At 40.4% G+C, this 21142-nt stretch overlaps 2 protein-coding genes across 6 annotated transcripts in view; one reads left to right on the forward strand and one right to left on the reverse strand.

Annotated features, from left to right (window-relative positions):
* LOC132211130 (ubiquitin-conjugating enzyme E2 R2-like) overlaps positions 1–21142 on the reverse strand; it is a 920533-nt gene that overhangs the window by 545628 nt on the left and 353763 nt on the right. The gene's annotated exons all lie outside the window — the stretch shown is intronic.
* Positions 1–21142, forward strand: part of HBP1 (HMG-box transcription factor 1) — a 34345-nt gene that overhangs the window by 12030 nt on the left and 1173 nt on the right. For 3 of the 4 annotated variants that reach the window (XM_059655695.1, XM_059655697.1, XM_059655694.1), the window contains exons 4-10: positions 4131–4269; positions 4629–4740; positions 4827–4939; positions 9961–10117; positions 10749–10893; positions 16252–16569; positions 20047–20188. In XM_059655695.1, coding sequence (XP_059511678.1) covers positions 4131–4269; positions 4629–4740; positions 4827–4939; positions 9961–10117; positions 10749–10893; positions 16252–16569; positions 20047–20188 — 1126 coding nt within the window. The remainder of the gene's footprint in view (positions 1–4130; positions 4270–4628; positions 4741–4826; positions 4940–9960; positions 10118–10748; positions 10894–16251; positions 16570–20046; positions 20189–21142) is intronic. The other variant, XM_059655696.1, reaches the window with a different exon arrangement.

The raw sequence follows: 21142 nt of genomic DNA on the forward strand, positions 1-21142 counted from the left end.
CAAAAATCATAAAATTATTTATGTAAAAAGACATAAACAATAAATTAGATTATAGAGGGGAGAAATGCCCAAATTTGCACTCATGTGGGTGGATAGACCACAGTTCATATTAGGTGATTTAGAAATAACTCAATTTTGGTAAATGCTCTTAAGTTAGTATAATTATTGCTAAAGAATAAACTTTGTAGGTGTGAAACCTGGTTTTTTTTACAACTCATTAAATTATACTGCTTTTCTTCTATTCATCAGGATGATAGTCTTGATTAGAGCAAATTCATTTTAACTTTGGTTTAATTCCATTAAAATTTCCAGAAGAAAGAAAACTTGCCTCTTAAAGTATTACTTATAGCCTCAGTTTTTATTATAGTCTTATTAATCAAAAAGCTAAAAATTCTTTTACATATAAAAAACAAACCCTGATTTTACTATTGGACATTATTTTTCCCCTATTTCTAGTTTAAAGTTAATACTTTTCATTTTTTACCACAAATTCATGAAGATTAATAATATAGTTCATGGGAAGCTGAGTAAACCCTTCAGAAGAAAATCAGTATAAGTAAAGGAGTATCTCCCTGAAGATGTGAATTTATTCTCTGCAGCATTTCTATGCCTCCTTTCTTCCTAGGGAACAAGACCAAGAGTTATGCTCTGCTGTCTTGCCTGCCTTCTAACAGACAGTGGCAACTTCTTACAGAGTGTTAAACTATGTTAGTTATTGAGTTTTTGATATCTGAAGTCATAACTGTGCAGTATCAAGGGGTTGAGGACAGGTAAAGTTTATATTGTTCCTGATAGAAAGACGGATGAAGAGACCAGTGGTATTAGGATTTTAGACATGTTTAGCCTGTTAATTTTTACAGAACATCCAGGCCATTCTACATTTTAGAACACTGCATTGTTACTTAAGTGGTTAAACAAAAGTAATGAAACTTATATTCTTTTACTAGAGGCCCAGTGCACAAATTTGTGCACCAGTGGGGTCCCTCGGCCTGGCCTGCGGGATTGGGCTGAAACTAGCTCTCTGACATCCTCCAAGGGGTCCCGGATTGAGAGAGGGTGCACGCCAGGCCGAGGGACCCCACCAGTGCACGATCGGGGCCAGGGAGGGATGTTGGAGGTTGGCCCACTGGGGAGGGACCACAGGAAGGCTCCAGGGTGTGTCCAGCCTGTCTCACTCAGTCCCGATTGGCCAGACCCCATCAGCAAGCTAATCTACCAGTCGGAGCATCTGGCCCCTGGTGGCCAGTGCACATCATAGCAACTGGTCAACCGGTTGACTGTCTGCCCCGTGGTGGTCAGTGCACGTCATAGCGAGCTGTTGAGCAGCCTTAGCATATCATTAGCATATTATGCTTTGATTGGTTGAATGGATGACCAGATACTTAGCATATTAGACTTTTATTATCTACTAGAGGCCTGGTGCATGAAATTCGTGCATGGGGGGGAGTCCCCCTCAGCCCAGCCTGCACCCTCTCCAATCCAGGACCCCTCGGGGATGTCCAGCTGCCGGTTTAGGCCCAATCCCGGGGATCGGACCTAAACAGGCAGTCGGACATCCCTCTCACAATCCGGGACCACTGGCTCTTAACTGTTCACCTGCCTGCCGGCCTGATCACCCCTAACTGCCCCCCACCCTCCGCCGGCCTGGTCGCCCCGAACTGCCCCCTCCGCCGGCCTGGTTGCCCCCAAATGCCCCCCATGCCAGCCTGGTCGCCACCAACTGCCCCCTCCCAACTGCACCCCCCCCAGCTGGCCTGGTTGCCCCCGACTGTCCCCCCGCCAGCCTGGTCACCCCACCTAGCCTGCTGCTCAGTCGTTTAGTCATCCCTCACTAACCCCCCTGATGGCCGAGTTGCCCCACGCAGCCTGCTGCTTGGTCGTTTGGTTGTCCCTCACTAACCTCCCTGCCAGCCTGGTCGCTCCACGCAGCCTGCTGCTCAGTCATTTGGTTGTCCCTCACAAACCCCCCTTCTGGCCTTGTTGCCCACTCACCTGTTTGGTCGTCCGTTTGGTTGTTTCAGATGTGACGGCCCCTGGCTCTTTATACATATAGAAGATAATAATAAAAGTGTAATATGCTAGTTAGACCAGATGTCCTTCTGGACAACCTTCTGGATGAAAGCTGGGGCTACGAGGAAAGCCCGGGTCCCGAGTGCTGCCGGGTGTCAGAGGGAAGCCGTTGCTGGCAGCAGGGGGAAGGAAGACCTACTCTTGCACGAATTTCGTGCATCAGGCCTCTAGTATAGGATAGGATTAGTGATGAAGGCAGGAATGGGCTGAAGGAATTTTTAGCAATTTGGCCATTCTCTAATACTTCGTAAAGTTCTAAATGTATAATAAAAGGAAGAAATGTATAATAAAAGGACGAAATTTCAAAGATGTAATATTCAATGTTTGTAGTTTTAAATAGAAAGTTGATTGGAGAGTATGATAAAATGCATGGAAATTGGTGGGGTTTTTATTTAATAAGTGATATAAACATGAAAGCAAAGTATAGTTTCATAGATTTGTGCACTCAGGGCAGGGGGAGGGGGTCCCTCAGCCTGGTCTGCGCCCTCTCGCAGTCCGGGAGCCCTCAGGGGATGTCCGCCTGCGGGGAGCGAGCCTAAGCCAGCAGTTGGACATCCTTAGTGCTGATGCGGAGGTGGGAGAGGCTCCCGCCACCACTGCTGCACTCGCCAACGTTGAGCCCGGCTTCTGGCTGAGCGGCGCTCCCCCTGTCGGAGTGCACTGACCACCAGAGGACAGCTCGTGCATTGGGCATTTGCCCCCTGGTGGTCAGTGCATGTCATAGCAACCGGGTGTTCTGCTGTTCAGTTGATTTGCATATTAGCCTTTTATTATATAGGATAATTTTGGCAAAGGTAAAATGAATAAAAGTTAATGAGGATAAAATTAAAATTGAAGGCTAATACAATTTCTCAGGGAAAGGGATGAATTGGAAACTAAGCTGTCCCTTCTCCCTTTTTTGAAAAAGAGGTTAGTACAGACATGCATTAACTTTTTTCTGTTAAGGATCAAATCCCTATTTGGCATCTTAGAGAATTGTTCTGATTTGGGAGTTTCAGACCGATCTACCCCCTTGTCTTCCTCTCTACTGCTTTCCAAACTCCTGTGTTAGTATGTACACATTACTGGTCATCCTTTATGGGCTTGCTTCTTACTGTTACCCTTCCTGGGAATAGCTGATCTGTTTGTGGTGAAAGGATTTTAGTATATTCTTGGGAGCGTAAGTACTCTAAAAGGAGCATTGCCTGTTAAAGAGACTTTTGAGGGGAAAACTGGGGAAGGGGTTATTTTTTAAAAGGTGATCCTGGGGGAAAATAATTAGCCCTTATATGTAGATGCTCTTTAACAAGTTTGTATTAGAAAACAAAAAAAATGCCCAGTTACAAGAAGTTACAAATAAGCTTCTTTCTGCTACAAGAAGTTTAAGCATTTAGGTCAGTGATGGTGAACCTATGACACACGTGTCAGAGGTGACACACGAACTCATTTTTTTGGTTGATTTTTCTTTGTTGAGTGGCATTTAAATATATAAAATAAATATCAAAAATATAAATCTTTGTGTTACTATGGTTGCAAATATCAAAAAATTTCTATATGTGACATGGCACCAGAGTTAAGTTAGGGTTTTTCAAAATGCTGACACGCCGAGCTCAAAAGGTTCGCCATCACTGATTTAGGTTAAGGTGGTTCATTGTATCTGCCCAGTGATAGGTGATTGGTAAAGAGTTCAGTGTTAAGCATAGATTCACTCACTTTAAGACTTACTGACTACATCAAAGTAGAAGAAAGAAATGGATAAGGCGCCCTGCACAGGGGTTATTATTCATGAATGAAAATGTTCACATTTATATGTACTTGTTGATATAAAAATAAATAAAACAGCAATTTGGAACTTAAAATACATTGTCAATTATGAGAAAAAAACGCCTGTTTACAATGTGTGAGGAGGGCTTGGGTAAGAAGTTAAAGGACAACATACTATAAATGTAATCTTGATGTCTTTTACTAGTGTTTTGTATATATACTAATGTTGGCATTTCGAATATTAAATTTTCTCATCAAAAGGAAAGATCTACTTTAAGGACCTATGCTTTATGGTTAAAACTGCTTTTTCATTTTAGATCATCTCCTGTGCACATCATAGCTACTAGCAAAAGTTTACATTCCTATGCACGCCCTCCACCGGTGTCCTCTTCTTCTAAGAGCGAGCCAGCCTTCCCTCACCACTGGAAGGAGGAAACACCAGTCAGACATGAAAGGGTGAGTTTATTCATGAGATTAAACTTTTACAAAGTTTGCACAACAGTCATAATATATTAACTTTCCCTCTCTAAAAAGTCTTTTGAAGCACATACAGATGGAATATAGTATGTCTCATTGTTCTAGTGGTCTGGGTTCGATTTTATGTACAGCTCTATTAACTGTTAGGAAAGTTTGTTACAAGTGGGAATATATATTTAACTAAAACTTTCAAAAACTTCAGTTTTCAAAGGTATATTTGCCCCAAGCTTAGAATGATTAAGTTACCCCCTGGTCAGAAGAGAACCTGAAATCAGCTGGAGACAGATGGTAATAAGGTACATTTAAAAATAAACAGTTTGTAATGTTTTTCTTCACAGGCAAATAGTGAGTCAGAATCTGGCATTTTCTGCATGTCCTCCCTCTCAGATGATGATGATTTGGGATGGTGCAATTCCTGGCCTTCAACTGCTTGGCACTGTTTTTTGAAAGGTAAAAAAAAATACTTGAATTTGTTTACAGCTTACTTGTGTAGCACACTGTCACATAACTAATACTTATTTTTACTTAAACTTTAGGCACACGACTGTGCTTTCATAAGGGAAGCAATAAGGAATGGCAGGATGTTGAAGATTTTGCTAGAGCTGAAGGCTGTGATAATGAGGAAGATCTCCAAATGGGCACTCACAAGGTTAATTTAAAATTCTTAAAAAAAAAAAAAAATCTTTTAAAATGAAACAATGTTTATTGTTGTTCTGCAGGTATATCCTCCATTTACTTTCATATTTAAATAATCTTAAATTGTAGGTAGTGGTTTTGCGATTACTTATTGTTGCTTAGCCTGATGGAGAGGCTTTAGGTTTACCTTTATAATTATGTTTTCGTAGATGGGAAAACCAAACTGGCATTAAAAATAAATAATGAGCCCTGCCCACCCAGCATTGCTCAGTGGTTGAACTTCGACCTATGAACCAGGAGGTCACGGTTCCATTCCCGGTCAGGGCACATGCGTGGTTTGTGGACTCGATCCCCATGTGGGGTGTGCAGGAGGCAGCTGATCAGTGATTCTCATCATTGATGTTTCTGTCTATCCCCCCCCTCCCTTTCCCTTCATCTCTGAAATAAAAAATATATATATTACAAAAACAAATAAATGATTCCTAGCCAGTGTGACTCAGTTGGTTGGAGCGTGGTCTAGTGTACTGAAAGGTTGCAGGTTCAATTCCCAGTCAGGGCATTATGGAAGGCAATCCTATCAATCAATGTTCTCTTTCATATGTATGTTTCCTTCCCTCCCCCCCCCCCCAAAAAAAAATCAATAAATATATCCTTGGGTGAGGATTAAAAATAAATAAATGAACAAACAAACCAAAGCTTTATCTTTGGTAATCTATGAGGTGGTTAATTCCCCTTGTGTAATTGTTTTTTGTTTTTTTTTAAAATATATTTTATTGATTTTTTACAGAGAGGAAGGGAGAGAGATAGAGAGTTAGAAACATCGATGGGAGAGAAACATCAATCAGCTGCCTCCTGCACACTCCCTACTGGTTATGTGCCCGCAACCCAGGTACATGCCCTTGACCGGAATCGAACCTGGGACCTTTCAGTTCGCAGGCCGACGCTCTATCCGCTGAGCCAAACCGGTTTCGGCCTCTTGTGTAATTAAAAGTTGATTATATTGTTACTTTTTAAATGACTTCATAAAAACTGCCATTTTCTTTATTTTTTTTCTAGTTTTCAATTATATTTTATTGAGTTATAGTGTATATACCATAGCATTCACCATTTTAAAGTGTACAGTGTACAGTTCAGTGCTTTTTAGTATACTACAAGAATGTGCAACCATCACAGGTATCTAATTCCAAAATATTTTCATCACCTCAAAAAGAAAAGTGTTAAAGATCATTCCCTATTCCTCCCCTTTCCCTAGACTCTGGCAATCACAAATCTGTTTTCAGTACCTATGGATTTGTCTTTATTGGATATTCCCTGTAAATGAAATCACACAATATATTACCTCCTGTGACTGGCTTCTTTCACTTAGTATAATGTTTTCAAGGTTTGTCTATGAGGTATATAAGAACTGTGTTCTTTTTATGACTGAATAATCTATATGGATGTATTGGACTTACTTATTCATTCATCAGTTAAAAAACATTTGGGTTTGTCACTCTTTGGCTATTAAGGAGAAATGCTGCTGTGAACTTCCTGTACAAACTTGTGAATGAACATGTTTTCATTTCTATGGTTATATACTTATATATATAAGGAGTGTGATTACTAGGTCATATGGTAACTCCATGTTTTAACATTTTGAGGAACTTACATTTATGTCACTAATACATGAAAGTTCTATCTCTGCACCCTCATCTACAGTTACCTCCTGTTTCACTCAAAAGCCGTCTTAGTGTGCATAAAGTGGTATTTCTCCTTGTTTGATTTGCATTTCCCTAATGACTAATGATGGTGAGCATATTCCCATGTTCTTTTTTTTTTTTTTAAGCAATCTTTTTTTAAAAAAATATATTTTATTGTTTTTTTACAGAGAGGAAAGCAGAGGGATAGAGAATTAGAAACGTCGATGAGAGAGAAACATCTATCAGCTGCCTCCTGCACACCCCCAACTGGGGATGTGCCCGCAATCAAGGTACATGCCCTTGACTGGAATCGAACCTGGGACCTTTCAGTCCACAGGCCGACCCTCTATCCACTGAGCCAAACCAGTCAGGGCATATTCCCATGTTCTTATTGGTCATTTGTGTATCATCTTAGAGGAACTCTATTCAAATTATTTCTCCATTTTCAATTGGGTTGTCTTTTTATTGATTTGTAAGTGTCCTTCAGGTGTCCTGGGAAATATACCTTATCAGATTGGAGACTTGCAAATATTTCTCCCATTTATGGGTTGTTATTTTCACTTTTATTTTGATGAAGTGTAATTTATTTGTTTCTTTGGTTACTTGTGCTTTAGGTGTCATACATAGGACACCGTTGCCTAATTCAAGGTCATGAAGATACATGTGTTTTCTCCTAAGAGTTTTTATAGCTGTAGATCTGACATTTAGGTTTTTGATCCATTTTGATAATATATGTATACTAGAGGCCCGGTGCATGAAATTCGTGCATGGGATGGGGGGGTCCCTCAGCCTGGCCTGCACCCTCTTCAATCCAGGACCCCTCAGGGGATGCAGGATCGGGCCTAAACTGGCAGTCATACATTCATCTCACAATCCAGGACCACTGGTTCCTAACCACTTGCCTGCCTGCCTGCCTGCCTGATCGCCCCAACCCCCTCTGCCTGCTGACCTGATCGCCCCTAACTGCCTCTGTCTGCCTGCCTGATCGCTCCCTAACTGCTCCCCTGCCGGCCTGATCGCCCCCTAACTGCTCTCCCTTGCTGGCCTGACGCCCCTAACCATCTCTGCCTCGGCCCCTGCCACTGTGGCTTTGTCCAGAAGACGTCTGGTCTAATTAGCATATTACCCTTTTATTATATAGAAGATGGTGTTCGGTATGGTCAAAAATCATTCCTTTTTTTTTTTTTTTTTTTTTTTTGCATGTAGATATATGGATGTCCCAGCATAATATGTTGAAAAGACATTTTTTTATCAAAATTTTTTGTCACCTAGTTGAAAATAAAAAACACTGGCATTTTCTAAGTTGATAAGTAAAACAATAGGATAAATATTGGTTGACCCCTTTGTCTTTGAAACCTTTAATTTCTCCATCTCTACTATAGGTAGAAAAATTGGGCATGTGAATGAAGTGCTTCTTTACAATTCCTGTTATCCCCTGATGTTGAGTTTCTTAGAAAATTAGTCCCCACACGGCTGCCTTCAGTTCTCCCCTCTTCATTGTAGTGGTTTGCCATAGTTTGACTTTGGCCTATACCACTCTCCTACAGTTTCAAAGGTTATTAGCTTGATTCTGATTACTAGAAAGGCTTTTACTTGCTCTGTTTAACATCTCTGCAACATCTGACAGAGGAGATGAGTTCCTAACATTGTTTTGATTTGTGTAGCACGGCAGTGCCCTGATTTTTGCGCGGTGGTTTGTGTGCCCATAATGTTGAATGTAAGCAAGTTTCTGCTCCTTTTCACGCTCTTAACCAATTCTTCTTTGCTGATAATGTCAGCATCACCTCCTTGTGAACTGTGGAAAGCACTGTGGACTTGGAGTCAGGAAACCTGGGCTCCCTTTCCAGCTCTTCCAGTAACTACTTTTGTGACTGACCTGGTGCAAATAATTAACCCTAGTAGCTTTCGCTTCCTGGTCTGTTAAATGGGGTTGGATTTGTTTTCAAGTCTTGTAGCCCCAAGAATTAGAAGATTCTGTAATTCAGTTATTTGCAAATATATGTCTGTAGCCTTTACTTGTATGTTTCCAACTGCATGTTAGACCTATTTGTACATGAATATCAATCAGTTATTCAAACTCGGCTTATTAGTATAATCAAATCTGGATTCACCTTTTTTAATTCTCCTTCCTGGCTTACTTTCAACTCTGTTCTTTTAAAGGTATTGTTATCCCTGATTACCAGATTCAAAACCAGGATGTTGGCTATTCCCTTTCCTCCTTTCATATTTAGTTATCAGTTTTATTTCCTTAAAGATTTTTACAGTCATCCTTCTCTCCCATTCTTTGTTTTGTTTTTTGTTTTTAAATATATTTTTATTGAGTTCAGAGAGGAAAGGAGAGAGAGGTAGAAACATCAATGATGAGAGAATCACTGATCAGCTGCCTCTTGCACGCCTCCCCGACTGGGGATTGAGCCCGCAACCCAGGCATATGCCCTTGACCGGAATCGAATCTGGGACCCTTCAGTCCATAGGTCCACACTCGATCCGCTGAGCCAGACCAGCTGAGCCCATTCTTTACTTTGTTCATGCACTAGATGTAATAACAATTGGATATTCTAGCTAGGTGTTGGCATGTCTTTCTCTTTTGTTTTTCTGTGAATTTAAGGGTAAGGATTATGTATTGTTGATTATATTTTTTTCAGAGCCTAGTACGAGGCATGTACTAAATGCTCAATAAATATTTGTTGAATTTAAATTTAGCCTGGTTCTACCACCACTATACTTGTCAATTCAAGACTGATGGGCTTCTCTCATTATATTTTGAAATAAATTGAATATTAGAGGTAACTTTCTGAAGTCATTTATCATCTTAAAATGAACAATCATATTAATAAAAATACTTTTATTGACTTCCCAATACCCTCTCAACGGAAAGTTGGAGCACTTTGCCTGTCTCTAAGGCCCTTTACTTACTAAGTGGTTCGGCCTCTCCTTTTCAGTACTTGTCCCAACTTTGAATTCATCTTGTATTTTTAGCAAATACTCAGCACTACCCTAAGCAGTTGTTTATTGTAACTATTCCTGGTGTAAGGCATGTTCTACTTTTCTAAATTTCTTTCTTTTAAATCACAGTTCAAAGGGAAATTGAAAGCCTCCCTGATCTTGCTCTCTTTTTGAATTAAACTGTATTAGCATTATTTATACTTGAACTAAAATGCTTATTCCACTCTGCCTTATGTTGTAGTGATTTATATATGTGCCTTTTATTCACTACTGGGTCGAAAGCTCCATAAAGACAGGGATCCTTTTTGTTTGTTTTTACCTTTTCTACAAAGTCTTAACTGTAGTAGGAACTTCACTATGTGTTAAATTGAATGTTGCCAATTCACTTAATATATGCGTGTATTTTCAGGGCTATGGTTCCGATGGCCTGAAGCTGTTATCACATGAAGAAAGTGTATCATTTGGCGAATCTGTACTGAAGTTGACTTTTGATCCTGGTACAGTAGAAGATGGTTTACTAACTGTAGAGTGTAAGCTGGACCACCCTTTCTATGTTAAAAATAAAGGTAGGACTTCAATTTGAATTTGTAGTAACTTTTAAAAGGAATCTTAAATCTATAATATGTCTTGTGGCATAATTCTTTGGTGGTTAAGAAAAAGAATTTGAAGGGAAAATTTAAAACTACATAAAACTATCTTAGGAAATGCCTTATGATGCTTAAATGTCTTAGTGATAGTCAGACTGAGCTCTACTTTCTGTGGCTATCAAAAACTTCGATTCATGTAACGTGAATATCTTGGTATATAGTTTGGGGTATGGAGTATTTTAGTAATTGCATTTTGGTTTAGGCTTCCCAAATACACTGTATACCCAAAGCACTTCAGAGCCTTATTGCAATACCACCATGTTACACATAATAATACTTCAAGAGTATTTCATGGTCTCACTTATCTGCATTTATGCTGATTGACAGAACCTATTAATAAAATGCTAAATTAAACTACATTTTGGAGTGTTTGTTCATTGCTTAAAGTAAATACTTGTAGTTGGCTTTATGGCAAATAATACATGACTTGTATTTGAAAAATCTTGACTTAAATTTTTAAGACTCAGAAATGATATGTCTATCTTATAATAAATAATTTGGGTGCTTTTTGTCAATCCCCATCCTTGATGCAACTATTGTTTAACTTTAGGTTGGTCATCGTTTTATCCAAGTTTGACTGTGGTACAGCATGGCATTCCATGTTGTGAAATTCATATTGGTGATGTATGTCTACCTCCTGGACACCCCGATGCCATTAATTTTGATGATTCAGGTGTTTTTGATACATTTAAAAGGTAATACTGCACTAAATATATTTTTTCTGTTAAAAGTTTTCCCCTAAACCTCCCTAATGATTGCTAATTCAAATATTTAAGAGGTTAAACCTTTAAAGCTTTCAGATTTTTAAAAGAACTTTTAAAAGGACAAGTGTGCAACCTCACAGGAGGTACCCAGAGAAAGTTTGTATGTAGATAGATATCTGGGATTTTAAGACTCATTCTTCCTTTAACCTAATTATCAAATCTAGAGGCATTAGGTAGAGAATTCTCAAGAGTTTCTGTCTGCTATCTTACAGATTTTATTTCACTCAATTGAATATAATTAAATATAAGGTAAATATATTTGTTTATCAATAGAATAAGGAAGCCCTAGCTTATTTGGCTTCAGTGAATAGAGCATTGGCCTACGGACTGAAATGTCCTGGGTTTGATTCTGGTCAAGGGCACCCAGTGCAGGAGGCAGCTGATCACTGATTCTCTTTCATCATTGATGTTTCTCTCTCTCCCTCTCCCTTCCTCTCTGAAATCAATAAAATATATTTAAAAGAAAAAAAAAGAATTAGTAAGACTATTTTAAAAAGCGCAGACCATATGCTCAATAACATCTGTAAGATTGGAATCTAAATGCCATTTGATTACATCCTTCATATACACTCTTTGAAAAACTAAAAAATGAGACAATACTTTAAGGTCTGATACTCTAATTATTTTAAACATGTAAATTAATGATAACTCTTATGTTTTGGTGAGAGTGTAAATAAAATTTTGGAAGATAAGTTGGCTTTGTTTTACAACACTGAGTATCAGTAATCCTATTCCTCTGTGTACCCTAGAGAAATAAACTCTTGTAGACATGTGCTAGGAGTTGTATAAAGTTCATAGATGTATTACTCATGATAGCAAAACTTGGAAACAATAACAATATTTATTGGCTGGGGAGTAAATATATAAATTGTGATATAATCGTACAATGGAATTCTTTGTCAATGGAATATTAATGAACCTTAACTATATATTTTAAAACATGGATCAGTTTTAGAAATAATGTTAAGTAAAAATTAGTCTCAGAAATATACAGTATGGTTCTATTTTTTTATAGTATCAGATGTTCTTCGAAAATATATGTAGCCCTAACCTTTTCTCAGTGGTTAGAGGATCTGCCCTCGGACTGAGGGGTCACAGGCTTGATTCTGGTCAAGGGCACGTTACCCCAGCAGGCTTGATCCCTGGCCCGGGTCTGGGTGCATGTGGGAGGCAACCAATTGATGTGTCTCTCTCACATGGATGTTTCTCTCTCTCTCTCTCTCTCTCTCTCTCTCTCTCTCTCTCTGTCTCTCTCCCTCCCTTCCACTGTGTCTAATAATCAGTGGGGAAAGAAAGAAGAAAATACATGTAGTAAAATTATAAATGTAATTACGTTTAAATTATACTAGAGGCCCGGTGCACGAAATTCGTGCACTGGGGGAGGTGGTGGAGTCCCCTCAGTCCAGCGTGCGCCCTTTTGTAGTTCAGGACCCATCGGGGGATGTCCACCAGCTGGCTTAGGCCTGCTCTCCGCGCAGCCTGGGACCCCTCGCTCCTTACTGCTCACCTGTTCGCTGCGCTCGCCAGCTGTGAACCTGGCTTCTGGCTGAGCAGCACTCCTCCTGTGGGAGCGCACTGACCACCAGGGGGCAGCTCCTGCATTGAGCGTCTGCCCCTTGGTGGTCAGTGTGCATCGTAGCGACTGGTTGTTCTGGTCGTTCTGCCATAACGGTCACTTATGCTTTTATTATATAGACTAGAGGCCCGTTGCATGAAATTCGTGCACTCGGGGGCAGTCCCTCAGTCCGGCCTGTGCCCTCTCACCCTTGGGGAGCGGGCCTAAGCTAGCAGTTGGACATCCTTAGCACTGCCGCAAGGGCGGGAGAGGCTCCCCACCACCGCTGCTGTGCTCGCCAGTGAGCCCGGCTTCGGGCTGAGCAGCGCTCCCCCTGTGGGAGCGCACTGACCACCATGGGGCAGTCCTGCATTGAGCACCTGCCTCCTGGTGGTCTGTGCATGTCATAGCGACCGGTCATTCTGCTGTTCAGTCGATTTGCATACTATTCTTTTACTATGCAGGAGGATAATATTTATATAGTATATGTAATACGTATACCATTATGCTGGAGGTCTTCAGGACCACCCCTGGGCTTGATGAGTCAATAGGACTCACAGGATTCAGCATATAGTCATACAGCTCTGATTTCTTACAGTGAAAGGATACAAAGCAAAATTGGGAAAAATGGAAGGCATGGGGTGAAATCTGGGAGAAGCTAGGCTCCCAGGAGTTGTCCCCCAGTGGACTCGCACAAGACATGCTTATTTCTGTCAGCAGTGAGTTGTGACATGCATGAAATATTATCTGCCAAGGAATCTTGTTAGACACTTAGCAGGGTTTTTTGTTTGCTTGTTTTTGTTTGGATGTTTTTTCCATTGATTTTAGAGAGAGTGGAAGAGCGAAAGGGGAGAGAGAAACAGAAACATTGATGTGAGATGTGACAGACATTGATTGGTTGCCTCCCGCCTGTGCCCCGACCAGGCCAGAGAGCAAACTTTTAACCCAGGAATGTGCCCCTGACTGGAAATCGAACCCTCAACCCTTCAGTGCATGGGCCGACACTCTAACCACCTAGCAACACTGTCCTCGGCATCAGGTATTTTTTGTTGTTTTTTTAGAGAGGAAGGGAGAGGGAGAGAAAAAGAGAAACATCAGTGATGAGAGAGACTCGTTGATTGGCTGCTTTCTGCATGCTCCACACTTAGCATCGGGCATGTGCCCTTGAATTGAGCCCAGAATCCTCAGTCCACAGGCTGACACTCTATCCACTGAGCCAAACTATTTGGGAGCTGATAATGTAAGCTGCCTTAGGCTGGCACATACCAAATTTTCAAACTTCCAAAAGGGAAGCAGGTGTTTGGGGTGAACCATATTGTTTGTGCACACAGTTTAGACACAGTGAGCCACTCCTCTCAGTTGTGGGAATGATGGGAACCTTCCCGAAATCCAAGTTAATCAAAGGCCAACCTTCTAAGTAAATCTTTGAAAGCATATCAATTAGGCCTGCTATTTTAAGTCTTTCTGCAAAACAAAATATTATGTATTATTATATAATATTATCTATAATAATAAAAGCGTAATATGCTAATTAGACCGGACAGCTGAACGACCTTCTGGACATCATTCTGGACGTCCTTTTGGATGAAGCCTTGGTGGCGGGGGCAGAGGCAGAGGCAGTTAGGGGCGATCAGGCAGGCAGGCGAGCTGTTAGGAGCCAGTGGTCTCGGATTGCAAGAGGGATGTCTGACTGCCAGTTTAGGCCTGACCCCACAGGGCCTAAACCAGCAGTCAGATATACCTGAGGGATCCCGGATTTCTGGATTGCAAGAGGGTGCAGGCCAGGCTGAGGGACCCCTCCCCCACGGCAGGAATTTCATGCACCAGGCCTCTAGTATATATATAATTATATATATTAACATTAACATAATTACTGCTGTTATAGTATTTTTTGTTCATATAAATGAATAATGCAGTTTTTACAATAAAGTTATCAAAAAGGGAATGATAACCCATAGTTTTATCCCTGGAGGGTGGCAAATATGGAACTTGGGTGATATTAGAAATACTTTATTTCTTAATTGGTTTTGCATTCTTATTTGTATGCTTCATAACTTATGTGTCAAATATTGCATAGTGCAAGACTTCATTTTTTAAAGCAAAAAGGGACATTTGGCTACCTAATTTGTTCTTCCAGGATGGTAAGTTCTTACCGTGTGGTCCCGCCGAGTAGCAGTCATACATTAGTCTTACTTTTCTCTGGAGTGACAGCAACACCCCTGTGTCCCCCCTAGAAAGCAGTTTGATCTAGGCCAGTGGTTCTCAACCTTGGCTGCACATTAGAATCAGCTGGGAATCTTTTTAAAATCCTGATTTCTGGGCCTCATCCTCCGGAAATTCTATGTCTTTGTTATGTGGTGGGGCCACAACATTAGTAACAAAGAAACAGAATTTCCGGAGGATGAGGCCCAGAAATCAGGATTTTAAAAAGATTCCCAGCTGATTCTAATCTGCGGCCGAGGTTGAGAACCACTGATTTGGAGAAAACATGAAAAAGTTGAGAAGTATGAACTTGACTAAATTTTCATTGTGGATTGGATTGACTTTTGGTGGGCGGGTTTGGGGATGGGTGTTAAAGGAGATGTTGCCTGGTACAAGGAAGGCAAGAAGGGAAAGGCAGAAAGGAGAAACAGTCTGCAAGGAAGCCCTGAGTCATGCTGTTCAGGGAAGGCATTTGAGTAGATAAGGAACAGAAGTCAGCAATAAGTTGATTAAGTTCTTAAACACAATTGTGTGAAAGGAAGTTTGTAAGTGAGAGCATGATTTGAAGAAGTCCATTCGAGACATTGAGAATTGAGGCCAATCTTCTAGGCATCAGGCAGGTTTAAAACAATCACTGTGAAGTTGACATTTCTGCTCAAGTAATATGATTTAACAAGCACTATGCATAGGTTAGCTTATTTAATTTTCATTACCCTGTTAGATTATATTCTCATTTTACAGAGAACTAAAGCTGAGAGAGGGAAAAAGAATATTCCCCCCAAATAGCCAGTTAATATCAGAACTAGGATTCAAGTCAGTAACTTAAAAAGATTTCAGGTTTAGTATGCAATAATAATAGATGCCCCCATTGAGTAGCTATTAAGTTGTTAGGATATGTTATAATATAGGGTGGCTTTGGGGGAAAGATTGATGTATGATTAAACAAATGACACAGATTACTATGCATTTTAAAGTTCTTTTAGCTGCATTTAACTACCATTACCAAACATTTTTGTAGTAGTCTTTAGACCTTGTATATGCTTTCCACTCTTTAATTTTCTAATTTTAGGCTTCTAGAGGCCAAGAAATTCGATAATAAAATTTGTCAAAAAGTGAATTCTAGCCCGGCTGGTGTTGCTCAGTGGTTGAGCATCTACCCATGAATCAAAAGATCACCAGTTTGATTCCCGGTCAGGACACATACCTGTTTTTTGTGCTCTATCCCTAGAAGGGGGCCTGTAGGACGCAGCTTATTGATGTTCTCTCTCTCTCTCCCTTCCTCAAAAAAAAAAAAGTCAATAAAAAATATTTTTTTAAAAAAAGTGAATCTAAAGTGAGAATAAATGGGTGTCTGGGATCTGGAAGAGAGACTACCTATGAATAAAGTATGTGGAGTCAGTTTTCATTTTATAAGTAACCACCAGTGGTGAAGTTGTTAGTGCTGGTGACATAAGGGGGAATACATTGAAATTTCCAATTAGATGCTAAAGATTGTTAATTCGAATTAAAACCATTTTTTTAATTTTTTTTAGCTATGACTTCACACCTATGGATTCTTCTGCAGTCTATGTGCTAAGTAGTATGGCTCGTCAACGTCGTGCATCTCTGTCATGTGGAGGATCTGGAGGTCAAGACTTTGCAAGATCTGGATTCAGTAAAAACTGTGGCTCACCTGGATCATCACAGCTCTCTTCCAATTCTTTGTATGCTAAAGCTGTCAAAAATCACAGCTCAGGGACTGTGAGTGCCACCTCTCCTAACAAGTGCAAAAGACCAATGAATGCCTTCATGCTTTTTGCCAAAAAATACAGAGTTGAATATACTCAGATGTATCCAGGGAAAGATAACAGGTAAAAATAGTGATGATTCTAATTATTAACACTTAAATGTAGTTCACAAGCACTAGTGCAGTTAAACTTATTCCTAAATAGCTTTTATTACTGAATTCTTTGTTTTCTTAGGTTGACTTCAAAGTAAAAAGTTTTAGTGGAATTTTGAGGGTTATACTCCTACTAGAGTCCCAGTGCACAAAATTTGTGCACTCGGGGGTGGGGGTGAGGAGGGTCCCTCAACCTGGCCTGTGCCTTCTTGCAGTTCAGGAGACCTCGGGGGATGTGCAACTGACGGCTGCAGGCCTAAGCTGTCAGTCGGACATCCTTAGTGCTGCCATGGAGGTGGGAGAGGCTCCTGCCACCACGAGACAGGCTCCTGCATTGAACATCTGCCTCCTGGTGGTCAGTGCACGTCAGAGCGACTGGTCTTTCCACTGTTTGGCCAATTTGCATATTGGCCTTTTATGTAGGATATAATAAAAGGCCAATATGCAAATTGTCCCCTTGACTGGGTGTTTGACAGGGAGTTCGACCAAGAGTTTGATTGTGGGTGGGGCTGGCCTGCCAACTGCCTGCGGCCCTTCCCCCCAATTGGGGCAGGCCGGCTGGACCCCACCTGTGCACAAATTCATGCACTGGGCCTCTAGTTATTTTATAATACCTAGGCATTATAAATTTTATACATAATGCCTAGGTATTAGACACTAAGTGGTGAGGACCTGCCATCTAAAGTAGTAGTAAATATAATTCATCTGTTAAAGGACTCAGGTCTAACAACTGACAATTCCGTCTTTATTGAAAAGCAATTGTGTCATAGTATGGAATGTGCAGGAATTGGCAATTTGTAATAACTGCCAGATTTGTCAAAAGTAAACCTTGAAGTGTCCTCAGTAGAGCCCTGGAATAAAAATTAACTTGTCCTTCCTATTCTGTTTGCTGTACACTTACCTCATCTCTTAGAATCCTCTCCAGCTCACTCCCTCTCAAACCAGCCAAGTTCTCCACAGATGAAAATATCTTCTTTCATCTTCCTAGTTTCCTGACAATCAAAACTACCATTTACTTTACCCATGATATCAGGAGAAGTCAAATGATTATCCACATCAAATAATCAGGGTTGAATGTTTCATGAGCTTTAATTTTTATATTTATGTATATACTAGAGACCCAGTGCCCAACATTCATGCACTTGGGGAAGGGGGGGGTCTCTCAACTGGCCTGCGCCCTCTCGCAGCCCAGGACCCCTCAGTGGACATCCCCCACGGGGTCCTTAGTGCTGCCGCGGAGGGAGGAGAGGCTCCCGCCACTGCCGCTGTGCTCCCCAGCTGTGAACCCGGCTTCTGGCTGAGCGGCGCTCCCCCTGTGGGAGCACACTGACCACCAGGGGGCAGCTCCTGCGTTGAGTGTCTGCCCCCCTGGCGGTCAGTGTGCGTCATAGCGACCAGTTGTTCCTCCGTTCAGTCTATTTGCATATTAGCCTTTTATTATATGGGATTTGAGATGTAATTGATACCTATATATATAAAAGCCCATAGACCGAAACAGCAGGACAATTGATGGCTATGACGTGCTCTGCAGCAGCCAACCAGCCTGGTCGCTCAGATGGGCCCCTGACACCCCGATTGGAGGCAGGGCCCGCCCACCAACCACCCATGGGTGGGTCCCCCCCCCTCCCCCACCGACCTGGCCCAATGGGTCCCCATCTGGTGGGCCAACCAGACCCCACCCCTGCGCGAATTCGTGCACTGGGTCTTTAGTACCATTATATTAGTTCGAGGTGTATAAATGATTCAATCTCCTCTCTCTCTCTCTCTCTCTCTCTCTCTCTCTCTCTCTCTCTCTATATATATATATATATATATATATATACAGAGTGTGTATATACGTGTGTGTGTGTGTGTGTGTGTGTATCCTAAGTGACCATTACAATGGTTGACCGGTCACTATGATGCACACTGACCACCAGGGGGCAGACGGTCAGTACGTTCCCACAGCCAACCACCTGTGGCCAGCCAACCTCCCACGGTCCCTCCCCTTGGCCTGCCAGCTCCAATGGGACCCAATGGCTGGCCAGGCCGAGGGACCCAACCCATGCACGAATTCGTGCACCAGGCCTCTAATATTTGTATATATTGCAGAATGATCACCACAATAAGCCTAGTTAACATCCATCACCACACTAATTTTTTTTTTTTCTTGTAATGAGAATTTTTAAGAACCACTCTCTTAGCAACTTTCAAATAAGCAATACAGTACTGTAAGTCACTCTGTTGTACATTGCATCCCCAGGACTTATTTTATAACTGGAAGTTTGTACCCTTGGACCATCTTTACCTGTTTTGTCCCCCCAATCTAGTAACCACCAGTCTGTTTTCATGAACTTAATTTTAAAAGAAGTTTCCTGTATCAGATGCATCTCTGATTTAAGAATTGATACATATTTGAATATTTCTTACTGGTTTAACTGGTAAATGTATCAACCATTATGTGGTAGCTTTAACCTACAGACTACAAAAACTGGCTTTTATTTTAATAAAGGAGGATGTAGCATAGTGTTTGATTGGATTAAAATTTTTGCTGCACATTTACTTTTTTTTAGTAGCATTTCTGTGGTTGCTGTTTCTCTAAAGCTCACATGTGGATCTCTAGCTTCCCTGTCAATTAATGTAAATCACTTGTATATACTTCATGCAGTCATTCCAGGACCTTTTGTTTTCTATGAGTGTCATGAAATTAATAGTTCAAAGCTCTTCATAGAAGGAAAATGGTTTATGTCTACTCTTGAATGAGACTATTTTAGTAGGTTTGAGAGATTAACAAATACAGATTTTAGCTTTAAATTTCTATCATAATGTCTTATCAGTTTGACTTCTTTCCCCTTTGAGTTTATCCAGCTTTCTCAAGTGAATAAATACAAGTATTGCCTAAGGCTTATTTGGTCTTGTCTAAGAAGGTAAACAGTAATGTGCACAGACAGTGCCACATTTTCACTGTGGTTGCATGAATGAAAAAGACTTTGTTTTAATCATCATCATTTGACAGGTTATGGGCACAAACAAAGTAAGAATAGCTTTTAATACAAGATGAATAATTTATGCTGCTGATACTGAATACTGTCTGCCTTAATATCTTACACATCTTTTAAAAACCAGTGAACCAGGATAGATCCAACAGTACCTTAAACCATTTCTTTGAAATACTTTTTTTTTCTTTAAATCTGAGCTTGGTAGAACATCCATTTTCTTAAACCATTATATTTGTCCTTTGACAATTGGAATTGTTGGCACTATTACAGGAGGCTTTAACTGCCAAGATTATGATAAACAGACCATGACTTGAGATTTTACTGGAAATGACTACTATAGTTTTGACCTTTTCCCTCCTCTATGTTGGACAATTTTTGTCTTTTTTTTTTCTTTATATTTCTTCCTGAAGTAGCAGCACTTTTGTGAATTATTCTTGCCTTGAGCATGGTGTAAATATTTATTTTTACAGAGCCATAAGTGTGATCCTTGGTGACAGGTGGAAGAAAATGAAGAATGAAGAGAGAAGGATGTATACATTAGAAGCAAAGGCTTTGGCTGAAGAACAAAAACGTTTAAATCCTGACTGTTGGAAAAGGAAAAGAACCAATTCAGTATGTTTCAACAAGTAGTTGCTTAACATTATCTTCACTCTTCCCCCAGGATTGTTCTGGCATGTTGGAGCGGTTGTTATAACCTTTAAAAGGTGTTGATTGGCCTTTTTGTACTTCAAAACCTAGTAATATTTTTATACCATCACATAAGGCAGGCGGCCTTTTCTTCATTCAGTGCCATTTACTCTTTGAGCATGTAAGGTAGAAATGTAAGACATGCTTAAGAAGAATGCTTGTCTGGAAATGTTGAGGTATAAAAATAATTTTGGAATGTATTTACTTCCAGTTGGGTTGAAAAATGGGTGTTAATTAACTCAATGTCATAGTAGGATTTTTTTCTAAGTTGGAGATGGTATTTCTCAACAGCGTTTTGTTTTTAACCTTCATGGGGACTTCTGTCATTTGTATATAATTTCTAGATTAAAAACCCCAGGAAAGAAGAAATAGAAAAGCCTGGAAAGAGTGGTAAAAAGTTTGCACTGTAATAATGCTACCTTGATAGACCTGATTCTTAAAACTTTTCCATTACTAGACTAGCATCTTTTAAGTGTTTTTAGATTAATTACAAGAAAACGTAACATGATAGAACAGAACAAGTTCAATTTGAAATACCTAAAAACGAAGGGAAGACATCAGTTTGCAACAGGAGGGCTATGTTTATGTCTGTTTCTTTACAGTAGCTTGCAGTTCACATCTGTTTAAAATTTTCATGAATTTATCTTAAGGAAGTAGTGGTCAGATTCCAATATTAAAAGGTAGCTGAACTGGATTTTTGAAGTTCTTGATTTCCTTAGAACTCCATGTAGGGTAGGGCTCTACCTACATCCCTTTTTCTGCACCTCCTAGTTCATTTCTCCATTTTCATAGATTTTCCGATGCTTGAGCAATCAGATATTAGTGAACTTACTTAAAATGCCCACTTCTGAGAAAGTGATTTTTTAAAAAATAATAAGC

This window comes from Myotis daubentonii, chromosome 10 (assembly GCF_963259705.1).
Source record: "Myotis daubentonii chromosome 10, mMyoDau2.1, whole genome shotgun sequence".
NCBI lineage: Eukaryota > Metazoa > Chordata > Mammalia > Chiroptera > Vespertilionidae > Myotis > Myotis daubentonii.